Source organism: Choloepus didactylus, chromosome 14 (genome assembly GCF_015220235.1).
Source record: "Choloepus didactylus isolate mChoDid1 chromosome 14, mChoDid1.pri, whole genome shotgun sequence".
Taxonomy (NCBI): Eukaryota; Metazoa; Chordata; class Mammalia; order Pilosa; family Megalonychidae; genus Choloepus; species Choloepus didactylus.
In genome coordinates this window covers 50,447,859-50,466,343 of record NC_051320.1, presented here as the reverse complement: position 1 = coordinate 50,466,343, position 18,485 = coordinate 50,447,859, and the positions used below count along the sequence as shown (strand labels likewise).

Sequence of the window (18,485 nt, the reverse complement as noted above, 5' to 3'; positions counted from 1 at the left end):
CAGAGGATAGGAGAGCTTTCTAGAAGTGGTGTTTACTTCAATGTTAATTCTTCCTTAGGAGTTAGTTGGGAAAAGACTGTAAGGGTGGGGAGGAAGAAAGGTGAAAGTGCAAAGGTCCAAAGGTAAAAAGGACAAGAAGTGTGAGGACAGCATGTGGTAGGATATCCTGGTGGAAGAGGGCCTGTGTGTTAAGCTAAGGGGTTTGTCCTTTAACCCGAGGCAATCCGTAGAAAGACATTAAGAAGGGCAGCAGCATGGGCAGATTTGTGCTTTAGAAGGGGAGCTTTAGAAATACATTGGAAGGCAGATTAGAAGGGGCAAAGCATGTCAGGAAAACCAGTTAGACTGCTGCACAAAATGAGGAGAGAACGGCATCCTGAAATAAGGCAGAGGAAAAAAAAGGAGGATTAATTTGGAAATGATCTGGAAACAGAAAAGGACTTGGTGATATCTGGAAGCAATATATCACAAGTATGCCAGAATTAGACTTCACTACAGATCTTGGGCGATTAACATTGGTGCCTTAGTTTCCGCATCTGTAAAATGGGGATGACAGTACAGCATCTGTCTTATAGTGTGGTGGAGGATTAAACAAGCTAAAAGAATGCAAACGTTTAAAATTGTAAAATTACTCAGGAAGTGTCAGCTGTAATTATGGAGTTCAGAAAAAAGAAGAAAGGAATGACTAAACTGACTGTCAGAATTCTGGTTTGTACAACTAGATCTGCAGCTCTTAAAGTGTGGAACTTTCAAGGGGACAATGAGGTCAAAACTATTTTCATAATAAAATTAAGACATTTTCCCTAGCACTATGTTACCATTTACTGTGATTTTGCAAAAGTAATGATGGTTAAAAGTGCTGATTCATTAGCATAAATCAAGGCAGTGGCACCGAATATTAGTAATCAGTGCATTCTTTGCCATTTGTTCTTGTTAAAAAAAAAAAAAGGCCAGTTTCACTTGAAAATGTCCTTTAGCTCTTGATGAGGCAATAAAAGGAAGCGTCTAATGGGTAATCCATTATTAAAATCTGGATGGCTCTTTTTCTCTAGACGTGTTTTGGATAAGCATGGATGATAAGCAAGTTTTATCAAATGGGAAAAATGTTTTATTCCTCTCTTATTAGAAATACTGATTATCATTAAACAGCTATTTCTACTTAGCTTCAAATCAGCCCCATGACAATAAAAAAAATTAAATATATCCTAGTCAAAGCTAGAACAATTTGAGCAACAAGATAAAGTATATTGAGTTATAATTCAGAGTATAAAATAAATATCTATGAATGTATACTGATATAAATAAATGACTGAATAAGTTAATAAATGGGGGAAAAAAGAGACAAATTTCCCATGCATTAGAATTCCAAATAAATTACATAGATATTCTACCCTAAAGGTGGGGCAGAATAATTTTACAGTGGAGAAACCTGACAAACACTCTTTCAGCCACATGAGATCAAGGTCAACATCAATAGTCATAGATGATGTACATAGTGGGTATGGACCCTTGATGTGAAAAAAATGACACTTTACCTCTGTGATCTTCTTTCCAAATACCAAAAACCCCAGTTTCTCCATGAGAAAAACAGCAGACAAATTCCAATAGAGGGAACTCTACAAAATACCTGACAGGAATCCCTCAAATCAGTCAAGGTCATCAAAAATAAAGTCTGAGAAACTATCATTGTCAAGAGGAGCATAAGGATGATGTCTAAATGTGATGTCATACCCTGGATGGCATCCTGGAACAGTAAAAAGACACTGGATAAAAACTAAGGAAATCTGAATAAAGCATGAATTCAGTTAATAATGTATCAATATTGCTTCATTAATAACAAATGTATCATATGGTAACAAATGTACCATACTAATGTAAGATGGTAATAGGGGAATCTGTGAAGGGGGGTGAGGTAAGGAGGTATATGGGACTCTGTTCTACCTGCTCAATTTTTCTACAAATGTATAATGGTTATAAAAAAAATAGTTTAATAATAATAATAATAAAACCCTGGTATTAACTGGGAATAATTCTACCATGCATCTACCATCCATCACTCTAACTTAGAGACTTAAAGTTCTGTAATGAGATGTCATGTAAAATTCACTTCAGAATTTACAGAAGTCCTACTATGTATGCTTCTGAAACTGCCAAGTACTGGCTATATAAAGATGAACATAACAAAGTCCAAAGCCTAGTCAGAGATAAAAGACATTTTAATAGGTTAACTGTTGTCCCATGAGGTAAGCATAACTGTAGAACACAGAGAAAGGAGTTTGGGAAGGCTTCACAGAGGAAGTATAGCAAAGAAAAGGCACAGAAGCAAGAAATAGGTGGGCAGGGTCTAATTTTTTTTTTTTAAACCACTGCTTCCAAGAATTTTCCTTTTTTTTTTCCTTTTGAAAATGAATATGGTAGTAATCAAAACAATCAGCAAAGAAAAGCACCGTAAAAACCAACAGTTTTAACTTTACACATGTTATGGGAAAATACACTTTAGAAAATGCCCAAATATCTAAAATTATTACAAGTATAAAGGAATATCACACATTTCAAAGTAGGTGAATTTTAAAACTGGGATGGATGAGATAAGAGGGAGCTAAAAATGAGCATGTACAAAGGTGAAACAAAGGTGACATATAGAAAGATGGTGCCTAGAGTAAATACTCAACAAAGCGACTAAATGAACAAAATTGTGGGAAACAGCAATTTTATAATTCAGTCTTCTGTTTACTCAGGCTGAAACTACTTCTTAATTTCCATGGGTATAAACTATTAAGGGGAAGGTATACAAGTGAGAGAGGAGCTAGTACTTGACTGAGCTCTATGACAAATACATATGTCAGAGAGGGTCTCTATATGCATTATCAAATTTACTCTTCAAAACAGCCCTTGAGATGAGTGTCTTGTTACATACTTTCCAGAGGAAACACATGCACAGAGGGATTCAATAACTTGCAGTAGAGCAGAATGGAGGGTAGGTTTGATCAGGAGGAAGGCCTACGTTCTTTTTACAATCCCACTTTGACCACTGACTTGTAATATGGTAGCATTCACTCACCTTGTTCACTTCCACACAAAGCCCTCTTGGGATTGTTTCCAATGTCTCCTTTACTAAGCCTGCACTCTGTTCAATTAATAGTGAAGCGCATGACCAAAGTACATTTGTAATTACAGTGCCTTGTTTACAGCTGATTTACTAGAAAGCCTAGTGCTGGGCATACAATAACCAAATATTAATTCTACAAATGTTAATCGACATCCTTGATTTTCTGTCCATTTTGAATATAAAATTTGCTCATTCAGGCCACTAATTTTGCTTATGCTAACAAAAGCCTGTTAGAAGACCTCCCTTTCTATCATGCTGTTAGATCTCTAAGCTTTCACAGTAACAGCTTTTGAAGTCACTGCGAAAGGGAGAAACATCATAACCATTATAAATGGCATAAAGTTTCCTGGAAATGACAAGGTACCGGGCCTCTTCTTATTCAATGTCACCTTGGGCAAGGCTCTTACCATTTCCTCAAGCGTAAATTTGGAGCAGAAATAATTACTTTGCCGATGTCATAAGTCTGTAGTAAAAATCGAAAGAGAAAGCATGAAAAAAAAGACTGCTGGCCTGAGAGCACTGGTTATTCCTAGGCTCCCTGGCCCGCTCAGGAGGCGCAGCAGAAAAGGCGCGGGACTGGGACCCTGGCGGCCGCCCCGGCCGCGTCCTCCCGATGCATCTCGGGAAGCGCTCCCCGCCCGGGCCCTGGGGGCGACCTCAGGGCAAGCCCGGCAGCACCGTCTCCCTGCCCTTTCCCAGCGGCTCCCTCTGGGCCATGGCAGAGAAACAAGCACCCGCCGGCTCGCGCTGCGGCGGGTTCAAGGAAGCCTCCACACGGCTCCTCCACACCCGGGATCTTTGTCCTTGCAGTTGACCCCAGCCCTCTTACTCCCGCTGCAAAACCTGTTCTGGGGTGAGCTAGGATGGGGAAGTTAATCACTAGAGGCAGCATGCGCCCCCTAAATTTAAACACTGGGGAAAGGAAAGAAAATGCGTCGGACCCGCCTCCTCCGGTGCTAGCTGGAGGCGGGAGGCTCCCTCCCGCTCAAGTCGCTCGCGCGGGCTCCGCAGGGCGCGCTGGCGGCGGCGGGGCGGGGCGCAGCGGGACGCGGCAGGCGGCCCGGAGCCTGCACCTGGTGGTGACCCTTCTCCCACCTCGGCCCCAGCAGGGCCGCCGCTCTAGTGGGTTGAGGGGAATTGCCACCCCTGGCCCCGCTCGGGAGAGGTGCTTTATCCTTAAGAGCCCCGGAACTGGAGGTTGCGAAGAGAAGAAGCGAGACCGCGGCATGGCGCGAACTTTTCCTGCGCAGGGACTGCAGGGTGGGAATCCTCGAGGCAGGGCAGCTGCGTGGGGGGATTAATCACCCAAGGGGAGCGTAACAATGTTGGCGGAGCACGGGAGTGGGGGAGGGCGGGAAAAGGGTTGATGCCTACCTCTGTCGGCGGGCTGAGGCAGAGTGCAAGTAGTACTCCCTGAGCGTGGCCGCGCTAGGACGCCACCGCCGGTCCCGGGTGGCCGGAGGGAGAGTAGATCGCGCGCGGGGGCACTGTTTACATTCTGCAGCCGCTCCACGTTGTGCTGCAGTCCTCGCCTCCCATTGGCTAGGTTGTCAGCCAAAGCTTCGCTCCTCCCGGAGTGGGCGGGTCCTCCTTGTCCCGGAGTCTCTCAGGAAAGAGCTGGGATCCCTGAGGCCTTGGAGGGACAGTCTGGGTGCGCCACAGAATGGCCACTTCCTTGCGATTCCATACTACCCCGAGTCGCCTCCACCTGGCCGTACGCAGGGGCCAGGCCGCGGCCTGTCACAATCGGGAGCCGGGAGCTTGAGGGTGGGAGTGGACAGGACAGTACTGGCGGGAGATGCGGAGGAGGAGCCTCGGAGAGACTCCCTCCTGCCGCCCGGCAGAGTCGGCAGATGAAGTGAAGCGCGGGTGGACGCGGGGTGAGGGCATGGTTGCAGGCCGTGTGGCCTCTCCGGTCGGCTTGCGCGAACTGAAGGCAGGGCGGGGCGCGCGGGCCTGCGGGACTGGCTGGCGCGCGGGCTGGCGGGGGAGGGGAGCGCGCTGTCCGGAGGTGTCAGTCTGAGGCGCATGCGTGCGGGGCGGGCCTGGCCTGGCCTATATATTGGGTTGGCGCCGGCGCCAGCTGAGAGCCGAGCGGTAGCGGGTCCGGCGGTGAGGAAGTGCTGGGCTCAGGGGGGGCTTGCGGGAGGGAAGAAAGCCCCGCTGGGTCGATCCATCTCAAGGGCGGGAGCCTGAGGGAGGAAAAGTGGAGGGCTGGATAGCTAGGCGGCTGGGGGGGAATGGGTCCCCGCTTTCCATCCGTGTCAGGTCCCTTAGCAGGAGACCCGGGAAGCGGCGGAGTATGGAGAGCCGCTAGAAGTGAGAGGCCATGGAAAAAACCCTGATTCTTGGGAGCCTCTCCATCCCACTTCCATTTGGGAGCTATCCCGCGGGAGAGAGGATGGGGGTCTGAGTTCCCTTTACTGGGAGAGAAGTTCCGCGACCGTCTCGTTTTCCCTTTTCTTTGATCCATTTTCCTTCACCCCTTCCCTCCATCTGGAGTCGGGGTCCCGGTGCCCCCCTCATGCAATGGGCAAGGCCCAGTGGTACTGGGAAGGAGGGAAAAGAGACTGGAGGACGTGACACACGTCTCAGTTTCCTCCGCCCCCTGCTTCCCCGCCACGGCCGCTCTCCAAATTGGCGCGGAACCGGCTTCTCCACAGCGTTTTGCCTCCACAGCCCCCTCTCTCCTCGGCTCGTCCAGGATGGGAAGGGGGAGGTGCGGGCGCTGCCCAAACCCCACTTTGGGTGTACGAGGAGACGGTGGAGGAACCAGAAAAGACCCATTTGGGGAAGATCTGTCTCCCTGCGCATTCGAAGTGCAGGGACTGCTTTGTGCATTTTTTAAGACACTTGCGTCCTGGCTGTATTCAGTTGAGGAAATGCAAGCCTGTATCCAAAATTGACTACAATGCGATAACTAACATAACGCAGAAAACAGCGTGGTAAAATGGTTTTCCGTCTCCTGAGCGACTTAGCTGTAACCCGGTAATCAGCGTCTAGTTAGTACTTGGATGAGGATTACAAAATAATTGACCGGTTTTTCCTCCTCCCCTTCAGAGGTTTCACAGACCTGAAAAGAAGAGAATGTCAAGACGCAGGTAACATTTGTCTTGAAGACATGTTTCAAAGTTAGCTGCTGCCTTTGAAACGCCTGACTTACTAATTAAACTTCCTTTTCAAAATTTCACCACAGTAGCCGTTTACAAGCTAAGCAGCAGTCCCAGCCCAGCCAAACGGATTCCCCCCAAGAAGCCCAGATTATCCAGGCCAAGAAGAGAAAAACAGCCCAGGTGAGTTGAGGAAAGAGCGTGTGAGAGAGGAGTTTCTTTGCTCGGACCTTAAGTTTACCGCTGGTCTCTTCTATTTTCCAGGATGTCAAAAAAAGAAAAGAGGAGGTCACCAAGAAACATCAGTATGAAATTAGGGTAATGCAGAACTGGTTGGGTGGGTTAGAGTAATAACGAATATAAGATAAGATGAATAAGAATAATTTGTGCTTTGCAGTAGAACACTTCCTCTGACATTTTTACTTTTAATGCCTGGAGAGGTCAGCAGGAAGGTGCTTTTATCTTTTGGTGGCTTGTACGTGGCCTGAATCCTACTAAAGCTGCAGAGTAAGTTTACCATGTAGCAGCTGGTTCCTCTTTATAAATCCCTGCCTCTTGGAGCTGCCTAGTGCACCAGGTCCCGCCCAATCCATCCAATATACTGTTCTTTGTTCCCCTTCTGACACAGTGTAGGGTCCCAATAGCTGCTTCTTGGGCATAAAGGATGTGAGATCACTGACAGCCTGGCACCCAACACTTTGCTACGTATTCTTCCTACTGTGCTGTACAGAAAGCGCTTTAGAGATGGTCCTTCCCTTTTAAACCTGCAGTGGAGAAAGGGTCCTCTAAGTAATTGATTCCATTTTTAAGATTTTGCTGTCAAGTATTCCAGAGTATCTGATCAGACTTAACTAAAAAAAAGCATTTTATACAACAGGGTGTCTGTGCCACTACTGTTAGATACCGAGGGAGAACTGCAATTTTATGATCATGAACTTGATTAGTATTTTAAACCGCAGATGCAATTTTGTTGCTATTCCTTCCCTTCCCTTCTCTAATATCTAATGTCTTGTATTACCAGAATTGTATTTTGTTGTCTAACTGTCTTACCTGTCACTCTTTATGAAGATTAATATGAGCTATTTGGCTTGTTTGTAAAATATGAATATCAATTTAAATTAGCTAGATTGTCAGCTATGTTAGCTAACAATGGCATTTGGGCAAAACTACAGATTGTTTAGAAATATTAGCTTTCATTTATGAATGATCCAAGACTAAAGCTGGCTTCCCATTGCACAAAACTATTGTTTGTTTGTTTTTAATGACAGAATTGTTGGCCACCTGTATTATCTGGGGGGATCAGTCCTTGCATTATCATTGAAACACCCCACAAAGAAACAGTAACAAGTGACTTCTCAAGATTTACAAATTACAGATTTAAAAACCTTTTTATTAATCCCTCACCTTTGCCTGATTTAAGGTAAGAAAGATTTCAGTAATTTTTATATCAAAGCCTAGAAGTGTACTGATTTGACACTGTTTTGAATTATCTTTTGCCTTCATTATAGACAAACTTATAAAAATTGCTTTCTAGATTAATATTTAAGCATACATCATTTTACTGGAGAGTAGTGTCATTTGCAAACAATATGGGTATATAACACAGACTCGATACAATTATTTTCATTTGTTTACTGAGTACTAAAAGGCTCAGCAGCAGAACCGAATAACCTTTTTAATGGAGTTCAAGTAATTTATCTAAATTCTTAAGTTGGACACATTCTAACATGCATTTCATTTGATGTATCAACCCTCCTTATTTCTTATTAAGCTTAGAGATGAACAGCTTATACAAAATATGTAGTGTAGTAATTTATATTTGGCTTTAATAACCAAATTAATGGTCTCAGACATTTAAACTCAGCCTCTGTCCTCTGTCCTCTTATTTACCCCCATTATAGGTGACTCTAGTATAGATGACTTATTTGTAGATGATTAAGGCTTGTCTTTACTATGATTATATGCTTTAATTTTTTAGTGTTACTCTTTAGAAAACATGGTTATCTTAAACAGGAACCTCCTTTATAAACTGTAAATAAGTGGGGACTAGAAAGCACTGTTGAAATCCATCCAGTTAGATTATCATATCCAAGTTCTTTCTGTATTATTTCACGCTTTTACTTTGTCAGTGCTGAAGAAGTGGTTTCTAAAAATTAAGGTAGAAATTTTTTCCTAATTACCTTAAGAGCCTAGCTTCTCTTTCCAAGTTCAAAAGTTGGATTTCAGTGTCTGAAAGCTGGATTTATTCTATGTAAAACAGATAGTTTGTATATTATATATATCACACAATTTTCCTCCTTCCAATAGCTGGGGATGTTCAAAGGATGTATGGCTCAACATGTTAAAAAAAGAGACCAGGTATGTTCATGACAAGCATTTTGAAGTTCTGCATTCTAACTTGGAACCACAGATGAGGTCAATACTTCTAGACTGGCTTTTGGAGGTATGTTTCAGCAATACAAATTTCCATTGTCTCTGTATGATGGAAAAATTATTTAGATGTAAATGTGCATTCTCATTATGTTCTCAGATAGGGTTTATTATCTATTGTCAGCAGCCATCTTTTTTGGGTTTCTTACTGTAGTTAGTGGCACCAAAGCAGAAAATGAAGTCCACTTTTTAAGAGTAAAATCATAAGGACACAGCCACTACATCCCATACAAGCCATTTCCAGTTCAGAATTCCTGGTGTCTGTGGTATTGCTACATACCAGGCACTGTTCTAAGTGCTGAAGATACACAAGATGTACAGAGTGTTGTTGACCGAGTTTTTAATTTGGCTAAGCAAAGTGAAGAACCAGTACTAGACTTCAGGGCCTTCGGAAGTCCTTTTCTACATTACCAAAATCAAATTATGGTTTGGTATCTTGATTTCTATATCCTAAACCATAAGGAGATTTTGAATATGAGACCTCTAAACTCTCTAGGCTCCATGTAGCTTCCCATTAATTACATACTTCTAGTCTTTCTTTCCAGAAATACACTATACCAATTAATTTAAAGAAATAATAGTGATCCTGAAATCTCTATAAATCTGCCAGAATTTTCTCTTGTTCAGGCCCATTTCCTTCATCTGGATGATTCCTAAGAGTGTCTTAAGATTACTGATGAAATAATTGCTTGCATTGATGAAAAAATGATTTTCCTCCAACCACTGGATATCTGCTCTATAGTATCCCTGGTCTTAAGGTAGATAAAAATGATGCATACTAAAGGAAAACAACTATAGGCTTTTTAGTGGAGTAGCACATGGCAGAATAAATCTCAGAAAGAAGCTATCAGAATTGTTTTCTGACTTGTTTTTTTGAGTCAGGTCAACTTGTTTCTTATTCTAATTAGAAAGGAAGAGTATATTTCAATCACATGGGTACAAGAAGGTAGTTTTGACTTTTTCTGAGTGTTTTAAGCAGCTTAAGTACTGTTCTTTTCTTTTTCTTTTTTTTAATGTTACATTTTTATCCAGTGTTTGTCCATCCAATTATTCCTTTTTTTCTTTAGTATATTATATATGCAAAACCATATAGAATATAATTAACCAAATCCAGAAGAGTGTTAAGTTCTACCTGATCTCAGTATATTCTTTTAGTCTAGGAATGCAAAGATGGTTCAAAATTTGAAAATCTATTAACTTAATACCTTAAAGAAAAACCGTAAAATCTCAATAGACACCAAAGAAATTTTTTGTAATTCAATATACATTCCTGATTTTAAATATGTAGGAAGCCAGGAATAGGTGACTTCCTTAACACAGTAAGTGTTCATCAGAAACTGCATTTATTGCAATACCTGTCTCCTTATCTCTAAAATGGGGATGGTAACGTTACCTACTTCATGGTGTTATTGTAAGAATTGAAGACCTTCCCCATAATGAGTGTGGAAATGACAGCTTCTATTTATTATTAATAACAATGGTGAAACAGTAAAGGAATTCTCATTAAAGTCAGAAACAAAGAATAAGATAAAGATTTTGTCTATCACCAATGTTATATTCATTTAGTAATTCCTCTATAGCTCTTAGCCAATGCAGTAAAACATGAAAAACAAATGATGTAAAAACGCTGATAGGAGCAGATGTCATTTTGTAGATAAATGTCTACTTAGAATGAAAAGTCAGCTGGAACTTTTAGAATTACTAACCATATTAACTGAGCGTGAAAATGTACTCATATCAGCAATAAACAAGAAGTAGAAAAGAGTTCTCACAATCAGCAAAAAGTGTAATATATCTAGGAATAAATAATATTAAGTCTCGTGAAAAAAAGTTAAAAAATTAGTAACAGTAAAAGAAGATGGCAAAAGATTTGTATAACTTTTTGCACATTAATATACTTTTTTCCAATCTCAGCTTTTATATCCTAAAAAACAAAGTTTGGCTTAAAAGTCAACTAAAGTTTGGATGCTGAGAGAGGACTTTTTAATTTGGAAAAATTTGGAGGGTAATACTTAAATGTTTGGATTCTTCTCTAGGTATGTGAGGTATACACACTTCACAGGGAAACATTTTATCTTGCGCAAGACTTTTTTGATAGATTTATGTTGACACAAAAGGATATAAATAAAAACATGCTTCAACTCATTGGAATTACCTCATTATTCATTGCTTCCAAACTTGAGGTAAGTTCTCAAAATTTATCCATAAATGTATTTATCCCAAACTTTTGTGGTTTAAATTAACATGCTAATCCTAGAGAATACTACTTTTGATATTAACGCCTTTGGAAAGGCTTTAATATTATGTAATGATCACAAGGATAATGAACATTGAGGAGGATGGGAGGATAGATTATCATAGTTCCCTTTTTTTGTTTGTCTATTATAAATCTCTAGCTTAGATTTCGGAATTAGTATCTAATTCGAAATGTTCCATACATCATTATGACAAACAAAATGTACCAACACTTTCTCTGTATACATTAGTTATGGCACTTGGATTCAATATAATGGTCTTAGAAAAGTAAACAACCAATCAAATGAAAGAAATGCTATACTGTGTTAAGAATAATGGTCTACCCAGCCTAATATTTCTGTATCTGATGGTGCTGCCATCAATAGAAGGCAGTTCCTCTTCTGAGAATTTCTTTAACACAATTTCAAGAGTATTAAAAATATCTACTCTTCTTAAACAATACATTATGCAGAGATCAATATTTTTATCTAAAATTTTTCAGTCTGTATTGTTTTGAGAGAGGACTTGTGATCATGCATCAATTTTCTTAAGTATATTTATCTTTTTCTTCCAAATGTGTCTCTTTTGAGCTTTAAGGGCTATACCAAATTTAGTAAATAAGTTTATATTCAGTCTATCCTTACTTGAAACCATACTGTTTCAGGACTTGTTTCTTTCTAGACTGAAATCCTAATCTTTAGCCTATTCTCATTTGTGGCAGGCATCTCTTCTAGCCCTTCACTCATTTTAGTTGTTATTCTGTGGTTTGTTCAGACAGACCTGTCATAAGCCAAACTACACAAAGTATTTTAAAATTTATTTTTCTTTAAAGTATCTTTAAAATTTTTATTTAGTTTTTGTATTTGTTATTATTTTGATTAACCGTACATTTGTATCAGGGTAAAGGAAATGCTTTTAGTTTCTCAACTTAATTGATGAGTGTCTACTTTTGGCCTGACCAACATCCTACACAGTTTAAAAATAATTTTGGCTTTCTGTTTTTTTAATTGAAATGAGTAGTTAAGACTCTCTAGTCATTTACTAACACTTATTTCTTCAAGGTCAAGTCTATGAAAATTTAATCAATACAGTTGCTAATTTAGATATCTAGATATGAAAAATACCTTTAAATAAAAGTTATTTGGGCTATATAATTATTTTGGATAGTTTTTTTTATTAATATTTATGATCACTCTGTGACGTTATCCTTAAAAGAAGACTCTATATGGTTAGTATATAATTGTTTTAATCTTGACCTCAACTGGGCTTAATAAAAATTTCTATTTTAAAGGAAATCTATGCTCCTAAACTCCAAGAGTTTGCTTATGTCACCGATGGTGCTTGCAGTGAAGAGGATATCTTAAGGATGGAACTCATTATATTAAAGGTAATAATAACTATGTCTTTATTATATTTAGTTGCACTAAGTAATACATTAAGTATTATTGAATCTCAAAGACTACTACAAAATAAACAAAACAGGTTTTAGCATTAGGATCCAGTTCTAAGGTTAATGGATCAAAATACTGACAAAAGTTATGGCTGAGATGGGCATTTATGGGCAGTTTTTATCCTTTAAACCTTTTATTTCTGTATCTTCCAAGTTTCTTATATTGAGAATGTAAAAGACAACCAATTTCAGTACTTATGGGTAGTCAGCATAGCATATTTATGTGAATTCCATGAATGATTCTCAAATCTTAGTTCTGATTTCCCCCTTCCAGCTGATAGAGAATTAGAATTATTTTCACTTCCTTTATTCTTTCTATATGTAGAAGAAGGGCTATTAATAGAAGAAGGTGGAAGGAAGAAGCATAAAGGTGCTTAATCAGGCCTTGAAGTAGCAATTCAAGGTCAAGGTTAGCTATTTGAAAGTCTGAAATTAAGTTTGGACATTGTAGGTTTATAAATAGGGTATGGGAAACACAATACATATATTACTTTCCTTTACAGAATATCCTCAGGTAACTAAGCATTTTGATTGATGGCTCTTAGAGTGGGATTTTGTTGGCATGTTGATATAATCCTAATAAAAAAGTTATCCATATACAAAGTAATCCAGGTTCTGATTTGAAGTATAGCTGACTGCTGTAAGGAAAATATAAAGAGAAGATGGTATTCTATAGGAAGTCCTATAGGCTATAAGACTGTTTCCTCCTAATTAGACTTATTGTGAAGTCCCAGAACTTGATGGAGGAAAAGGTATCATAAATTAGGATTTGTACTATTCTTTTAACTTTTACATTTTGACCAGAAGCCATTGGAGATCACTAAAATTAAGTCCAGAGGCAGTTCTTACAAGACTCGAATGGAATTAGCTGTGAAGCAGTCATTGAATAAAATTAAAAGAGCAGTTTCAATAAAGTAGTGAACAGATTTGAGAGACCCAAGGTCTGCAAGAAATTGGCAAAGTAGGAATGAATAATAGTCTCAATCAATTTTATAAATAAAAAAGATTAGGGAATAATAAAAGGGTCTATATCAATAGTTTACTTTGTGAAACATAAGCATCTTTAAATATTTTTCATAGAAAAAGGGTCAGAAGAATGGAAGTCCTACAAAGTAGTAAGCTTAAAGCAGAATAAATTTCTTAATGACTTAAAGTAATTACTTAATGTGGTATATGCACCTACATTTGTTAACAGGCATTTTAAATTTCATTAACAGGCTTTAAAATGGGAACTTTGTCCTGTAACAGTCATCTCCTGGCTAAATCTCTTTCTCCAAGTTGATGCTCTTAAAGATGCACCTAAAGTTCTTCTACCTCAGTATTCTCAGGAAAAGTTCATTCAAATAGCTCAGGTACTGACATTTTAACTGAATATATGCTAATGTTAATTACAGTTTTGTTTACTGTATATATAGTATTTAAAAGGTTATATAACAAAATAACAAAGCATATTGAATTAAATTCACTCTTTGACTGGAACAAAACTTTTGATGCATAAAGTTCTGTTCCTAATATTTATGTTGCTTAATTCTAGAAAAGTCTTTAAACTCTTATGCTTTAAAGCATAAAACTACTTTTATAAAAAGAAAGAGTACTTATGCTTTAGGAATCCAAACTAGAGTTAAATATCTGTTCTTGATATAAAATGGGGGAAGGGTATTTGCCAGCCAATTGTTTTTTATAATGGTACATTATTATTCCTTAAGATTATCTTACTCCATATTTGTTACAGAGTACTATTTAAGTTACATATTAGAATAAAAATCTCTGCATTTTCTTATAGGATTTTTTTTTTAATTTAAGTTCAAATTAAACTTTTTTAGGCCAGAACATAACAAATATTTTAACAAAGTGACTAATTTGAGGGGGGATCCCATTTTTTCTTGACTACTTTTAAGTAGTATCTTAAGATTGCCATATATGAAAGTGAAGAAAATCTACATTCTACATAGGCTGTGAAACTCTTACTTATAGAATTTAAGAAATCTTGAGTACTAGGTTGAAATCTACTTTGTTTTAAATCTAGTAAGCATACTATGAACACTATAATTGGATAACCAATAAACATACTGGAAATGGTTCATTTTGCAAAAATTTCTAACAAGGCCTTATAATTTCTTCAGTCAGAATTTCCAGCATTCCATATTATCATAGGCAGTTATACCCTTTTGATATAGGGCAAACATTTAATGAACTAATAAACAATGTGGAAATAGTTTCTAGAGTATATAATAGTAATAATTCACTTCTAACTCTTCTATTCCTATTTCTGTTATCTTCTGAACCAAAGGGGGCAAACTTAATTTGTTTTATTCCTAGAAACCCAGGCCTCTGAAACCTAGTCCACTACTACTACTACTTGCCAAACTCTCTTATTTCCTGGATTCTTAACTAATCAGCCTATAGTTCCAACTTCATAATGTACTATTAAAGGCCCGTTACGGTATAGTCTAGGCCATGACTTGCTCCACTGTTTTTTTGTTTTTTTTTTTTCTTTGATAGGAATGAAAAGTGCTCTTTGCTTATTTCATTATTTTGTACCTTAGGTGTTCTGAACTAGAATTCCAAGAAAAAGCAATGCTTTCTCACTTATCTTTGCAAATGCTGTTTACTTTACTTAAAACAGCCTCTATTTTCCAATCTTCTTCCCTACCTTTTAAGATTCATTCAAGACATCCCTTCACTGTCTCCCTTGAACTGGATTAGGTACCCCCTTCCTACTAGTACATATCTCGCTGCACTGTAACATTCTTTACTTGTCTATTCATTCTAATCCACAATCCCATGTAGTGTTCCTTCGGGGTGATGGTTTGATTATCTTTGGATTCTCTACTATTTTAGCAATTCCTGGCATATGGTCCACATAAGCACTCTAAAATGTTAGGTGACCGTTTAATAATAATGTGTAGTCTCATCCTTATCTTCCTGTATTACCTGTAAATTTGCTTTTTCTTTGGTTAGCTTTTAGATTTGTGTATTCTAGCCATCGATTCACTCGAGTTCCAGTACAGAATACTGGCTGCTGCTGCCTTGTGTCATTTTACCTCTACTGAAGTTGTTAAGAAAGCTTCAGGTAAAACCCTATATGTTCACAACTTTTAAAGGGACTGTTAATCTATGAACTTTAGTTTAGCATCCCGCTAAACATGAATTTAAAACTTCAGTGGGGAAAAAAGTAGCAATTTAGTGATCATCTTCCTTTCTCTTAGTACTTTGTAATCCTCAGTGTATAATTCACAAACAAAAAAGAATAAGGTCACGTGGAATCCATGTTAAGTGAACTGACATCATTATAGCTTTGTTTTACTCTGAGTTCTTTGGAATTTGACAATTTCACATATAGAAGGTACTAGTTAAAAAGCTCTGAAATTCTTTTCCTATCAAAATAACCAAGTTATAAACATAGTTTGAGTGATAAATTTTGACTGGCTATAAACCTGCTATAATACTTGATTTGGGTTTCTTTTTAAAATGATTTTTTATCAAATCTTAAAATTTAGAAGCAAGAACAGGTACATTAGACATGTTAGATAATTTCTGATGTAACCTTTACATTATTCTAACTTTTCTCCATCTAGGTTTGGAGTGGGATAACATTTCAGAATGTGTAGACTGGATGGTGCCTTTTGTCAATGTAGTAAAAGGTACCAGTCCAGTGAAACTGAAGGCTTTTAAGAAGATTCCTATGGAAGACAGACATAATATCCAGACACATACGAATTATCTGGCTATGCTGGTATGTTTTTTGGTCTTAGTATTTAGTGAGCCACTGAAACTGGTAGTAAGGTTACTGTGAAAGAATACATCAGGCAATTGTATAAGATGCTAAGGGGACAGAAAGTTCAGTGGGCATACTGATTTCAAAATGCAGAAAAATTAGTAAGTTTGAAGTCAAAGCAAGATTTGTGAGGTTGTCTCGAACCAGTGCCAATAACCCAGGTAAGAGTTTAAATATCTATCTAGTTATAGGCAGTCTAAGCTGTTGAATCTTCAGAATTTGGCTATTAAGTTGCATTAGGGAACCATTATATTAGGCATGAATATTCTCAAATAAGTACCCAGAAGGTTTGACTTTGTTTTACTAAATCAATGCTGTATTTTAGCTGCTAATATTTGCATGTTTTCTTCACATGCATAGGATGAAGTCAATTACGTAAACACCTTCAGAAAAGAGGGACAGTTGTCACCAGTGTGCAATGGTGGCATTATGACACCACCGAAGAGCACTGAAAAACCAACAGGAAAACTCTAAAGAAGTTGACTACACAAACAAATTGAAATTGACCAAGTATAAGGCAGAATTTCATACAACTGAACTACTAAAATTTCACACCAAAAATTTTGCTGATTGTCCTAGCCAATTAAGAGGTTACAATGCCATTCTTTGGTTAAAAAGCCACTTAAAACTGGCATGGAGAAGTTTATTTAACTCCTATTAGCTGCTCAAGAACAGCAAAACTTGTTTACAAAACTGACTTCATTCCCAAGGTGACTGGATAGAAGCCAGCCATGATTTATGCCACAGCAACTTTTTTTTTTTTTTTGATCCAGTGTTACTATGTTTATTTTGATAAATTAGAAATCTTATTATTGGTGTTTTGGACTATATATATATGTGCTACCTTAAAAGGTACATTAAATGACATAATACTATGAATCTAGCTTTTAGATTCTCGAAACTCATGCATTCTTGACTAGTGCAATTTGGTTATCGAAAATAAAATTTAAACTTGTTTACAAAAGTTTAGTTATGTAACAAGGTGACTAATTTATCTACAGCTGCGATAGCAAGCTATTATAAAACTTGAATTTTTACAAATGGTAAACTTTAACCTGTTTTTTAACTAGTTTATTTGCCTTGTCTTAACATATTTTTTAACAGGCAAGAAAGGCTTAGATGAATATGATGTTTAAACTGTGCTCTAAACAGTAGGAGTACCAAAGAAATTATTAAAAAGATAAATGCTTTGGCTCCTACTTGGAGCTCTATTTGATATATAGGTTACTTTATAATAACCTTTTTGTATATCACAATTTGGGTGAAAAACTTAAGTACCTTTTAAAACTATTTATATGAAAAAGTCACTTTATTACTCTTAAGATATCTCTCAAGTTGTTTTTTTCTTTAATTTTGTGTGACTAAGGCTTTATTTATGTTCCCCAAATTGTTAATGTCCATTTTTAAATCCTACATTATGAAGTAAGGACAGTGTCAAAACGATAAAGCTTAACACTTGACCTAAGCTTCTATTTTCCTAAGGCATAAGAGTATTAAATGTATACTGACTCCCAGATATCTATTTATTACTTAAAAAACAAAACAAAACACAAAAACCTTACTGTATATTGACTAGCTACATCTACATGAATATCTTAGTTTTTTCATGTATTTCAACTTATAAAGTAGATTTAATTAGAAAACAAATTTACTAGCTTGCTAGTTTACTCTGTAACCTGACATGTGAATCTCTTCTTCCTTTGAAGAAATTATAAATTTAAGCTATTGTTATAGTATGAAGTCTTCTGTATATATTTTTTCCTAAACTAATATTTGTTTCAGTATTTTGTCTGGAAAAAAACACCACTAACTGTGTACATATGTATTATATAAACTTAATCTTTTAATACTGCTTATTTTTAGTCCATTGTTTAAAAAATAAAACTTTAAAAAATTTCAACAGCTGCTTAAAAGTAAAGTTTTGCCATTGCTTGGAGAAACTTTTTTTTCCTTCTCTGTGCTGCCAGCTGTAAAACTTCTTCTGGATTGCTTGCATTCAATTCTGTCTGGCCAATGGCTTTGATCTTCCAAAACAAAAAAGTGATGTTAGAGGTCTGGTCAAAATAGTCTTGCTAGAAAACATAATACAAAATTACCTACATGTTAACAATATCAGTTAGTTTAAGGACTAATTGAATCCCTAATTGTAAAACCCAAGAGTTGTGGAAAAAATTAACATAAAGACCAACTACAGCCACTCTTAAGGAGAAGACTGATTGTTAAAGTACAGTTTAAGGAATTCTCTTCTATGACATTTTATTAAGTATTTTAAGTTTAATCAACTGAGCTCTATACATGGTAATTTAACACGACACATTTTTACAGTTATATTAAACCAGAAGCAAATGTTTACGACTCAAAATAGAGTGAAAA

General features: G+C 37.4%; 2 protein-coding genes and 1 long non-coding RNA gene across 9 annotated transcripts in view; 1 reads left to right on the top strand and 2 right to left on the bottom strand.

Moving 5' to 3' along the window:
- LOC119509120 overlaps nucleotides 1–5,015 on the bottom strand; it is a 50,294-nt gene extending 45,279 nt beyond the window's left edge. For 2 of the 3 annotated variants that reach the window (XR_005211628.1, XR_005211630.1), the window contains exon 1: nucleotides 4,484–5,015. This is a non-coding gene — a long non-coding RNA (uncharacterized LOC119509120). Of the gene's footprint in view, nucleotides 1–3,061; nucleotides 3,128–3,516; nucleotides 3,543–4,483 lie in introns of those variants that run through there. The other variant, XR_005211629.1, reaches the window with a different exon arrangement.
- A 1,172-nt stretch (nucleotides 5,016–6,187) lies between these two features.
- Nucleotides 6,188–17,915, top strand: CCNE2 (cyclin E2). The gene is made up of 11 exons (XM_037802750.1): nucleotides 6,188–6,210; nucleotides 6,306–6,402; nucleotides 6,484–6,537; nucleotides 7,488–7,639; nucleotides 8,527–8,662; nucleotides 10,686–10,832; nucleotides 12,176–12,271; nucleotides 13,552–13,686; nucleotides 15,296–15,407; nucleotides 15,913–16,070; nucleotides 16,473–17,915. The coding sequence occupies exons 1-11, from the start codon at nucleotides 6,197–6,199 to the stop codon at nucleotides 16,584–16,586; spliced, it is 1,215 nt and encodes a 404-aa protein (XP_037658678.1). The 5' UTR covers nucleotides 6,188–6,196; the 3' UTR covers nucleotides 16,587–17,915.
- Nucleotides 14,770–18,485, bottom strand: part of INTS8 (integrator complex subunit 8) — a 110,861-nt gene continuing 107,145 nt past the window's right edge. For 2 of the 5 annotated variants that reach the window (XM_037802745.1, XM_037802749.1), the window contains one exon: nucleotides 14,770–18,184. In XM_037802745.1, coding sequence (XP_037658673.1) covers nucleotides 18,020–18,184 — 165 coding nt within the window. In that variant the 3' untranslated portion in view covers nucleotides 14,770–18,019. The remainder of the gene's footprint in view (nucleotides 18,185–18,485) is intronic. The other 3 variants (XM_037802746.1, XM_037802748.1, XM_037802747.1) reach the window with 3 other exon arrangements.

Excerpts from the sequence above, each read along its gene's own strand:
- CCNE2 (XM_037802750.1), top strand. Across the intron at positions 10,833-12,175 it reads TCATTGCTTCCAAACTTGAG|GAAATCTATGCTCCTAAACT; the intron begins GTAAGTTCTCAA and ends TCTATTTTAAAG. Across the intron at positions 12,272-13,551 it reads TGGAACTCATTATATTAAAG|GCTTTAAAATGGGAACTTTG; the intron begins GTAATAATAACT and ends TTTCATTAACAG.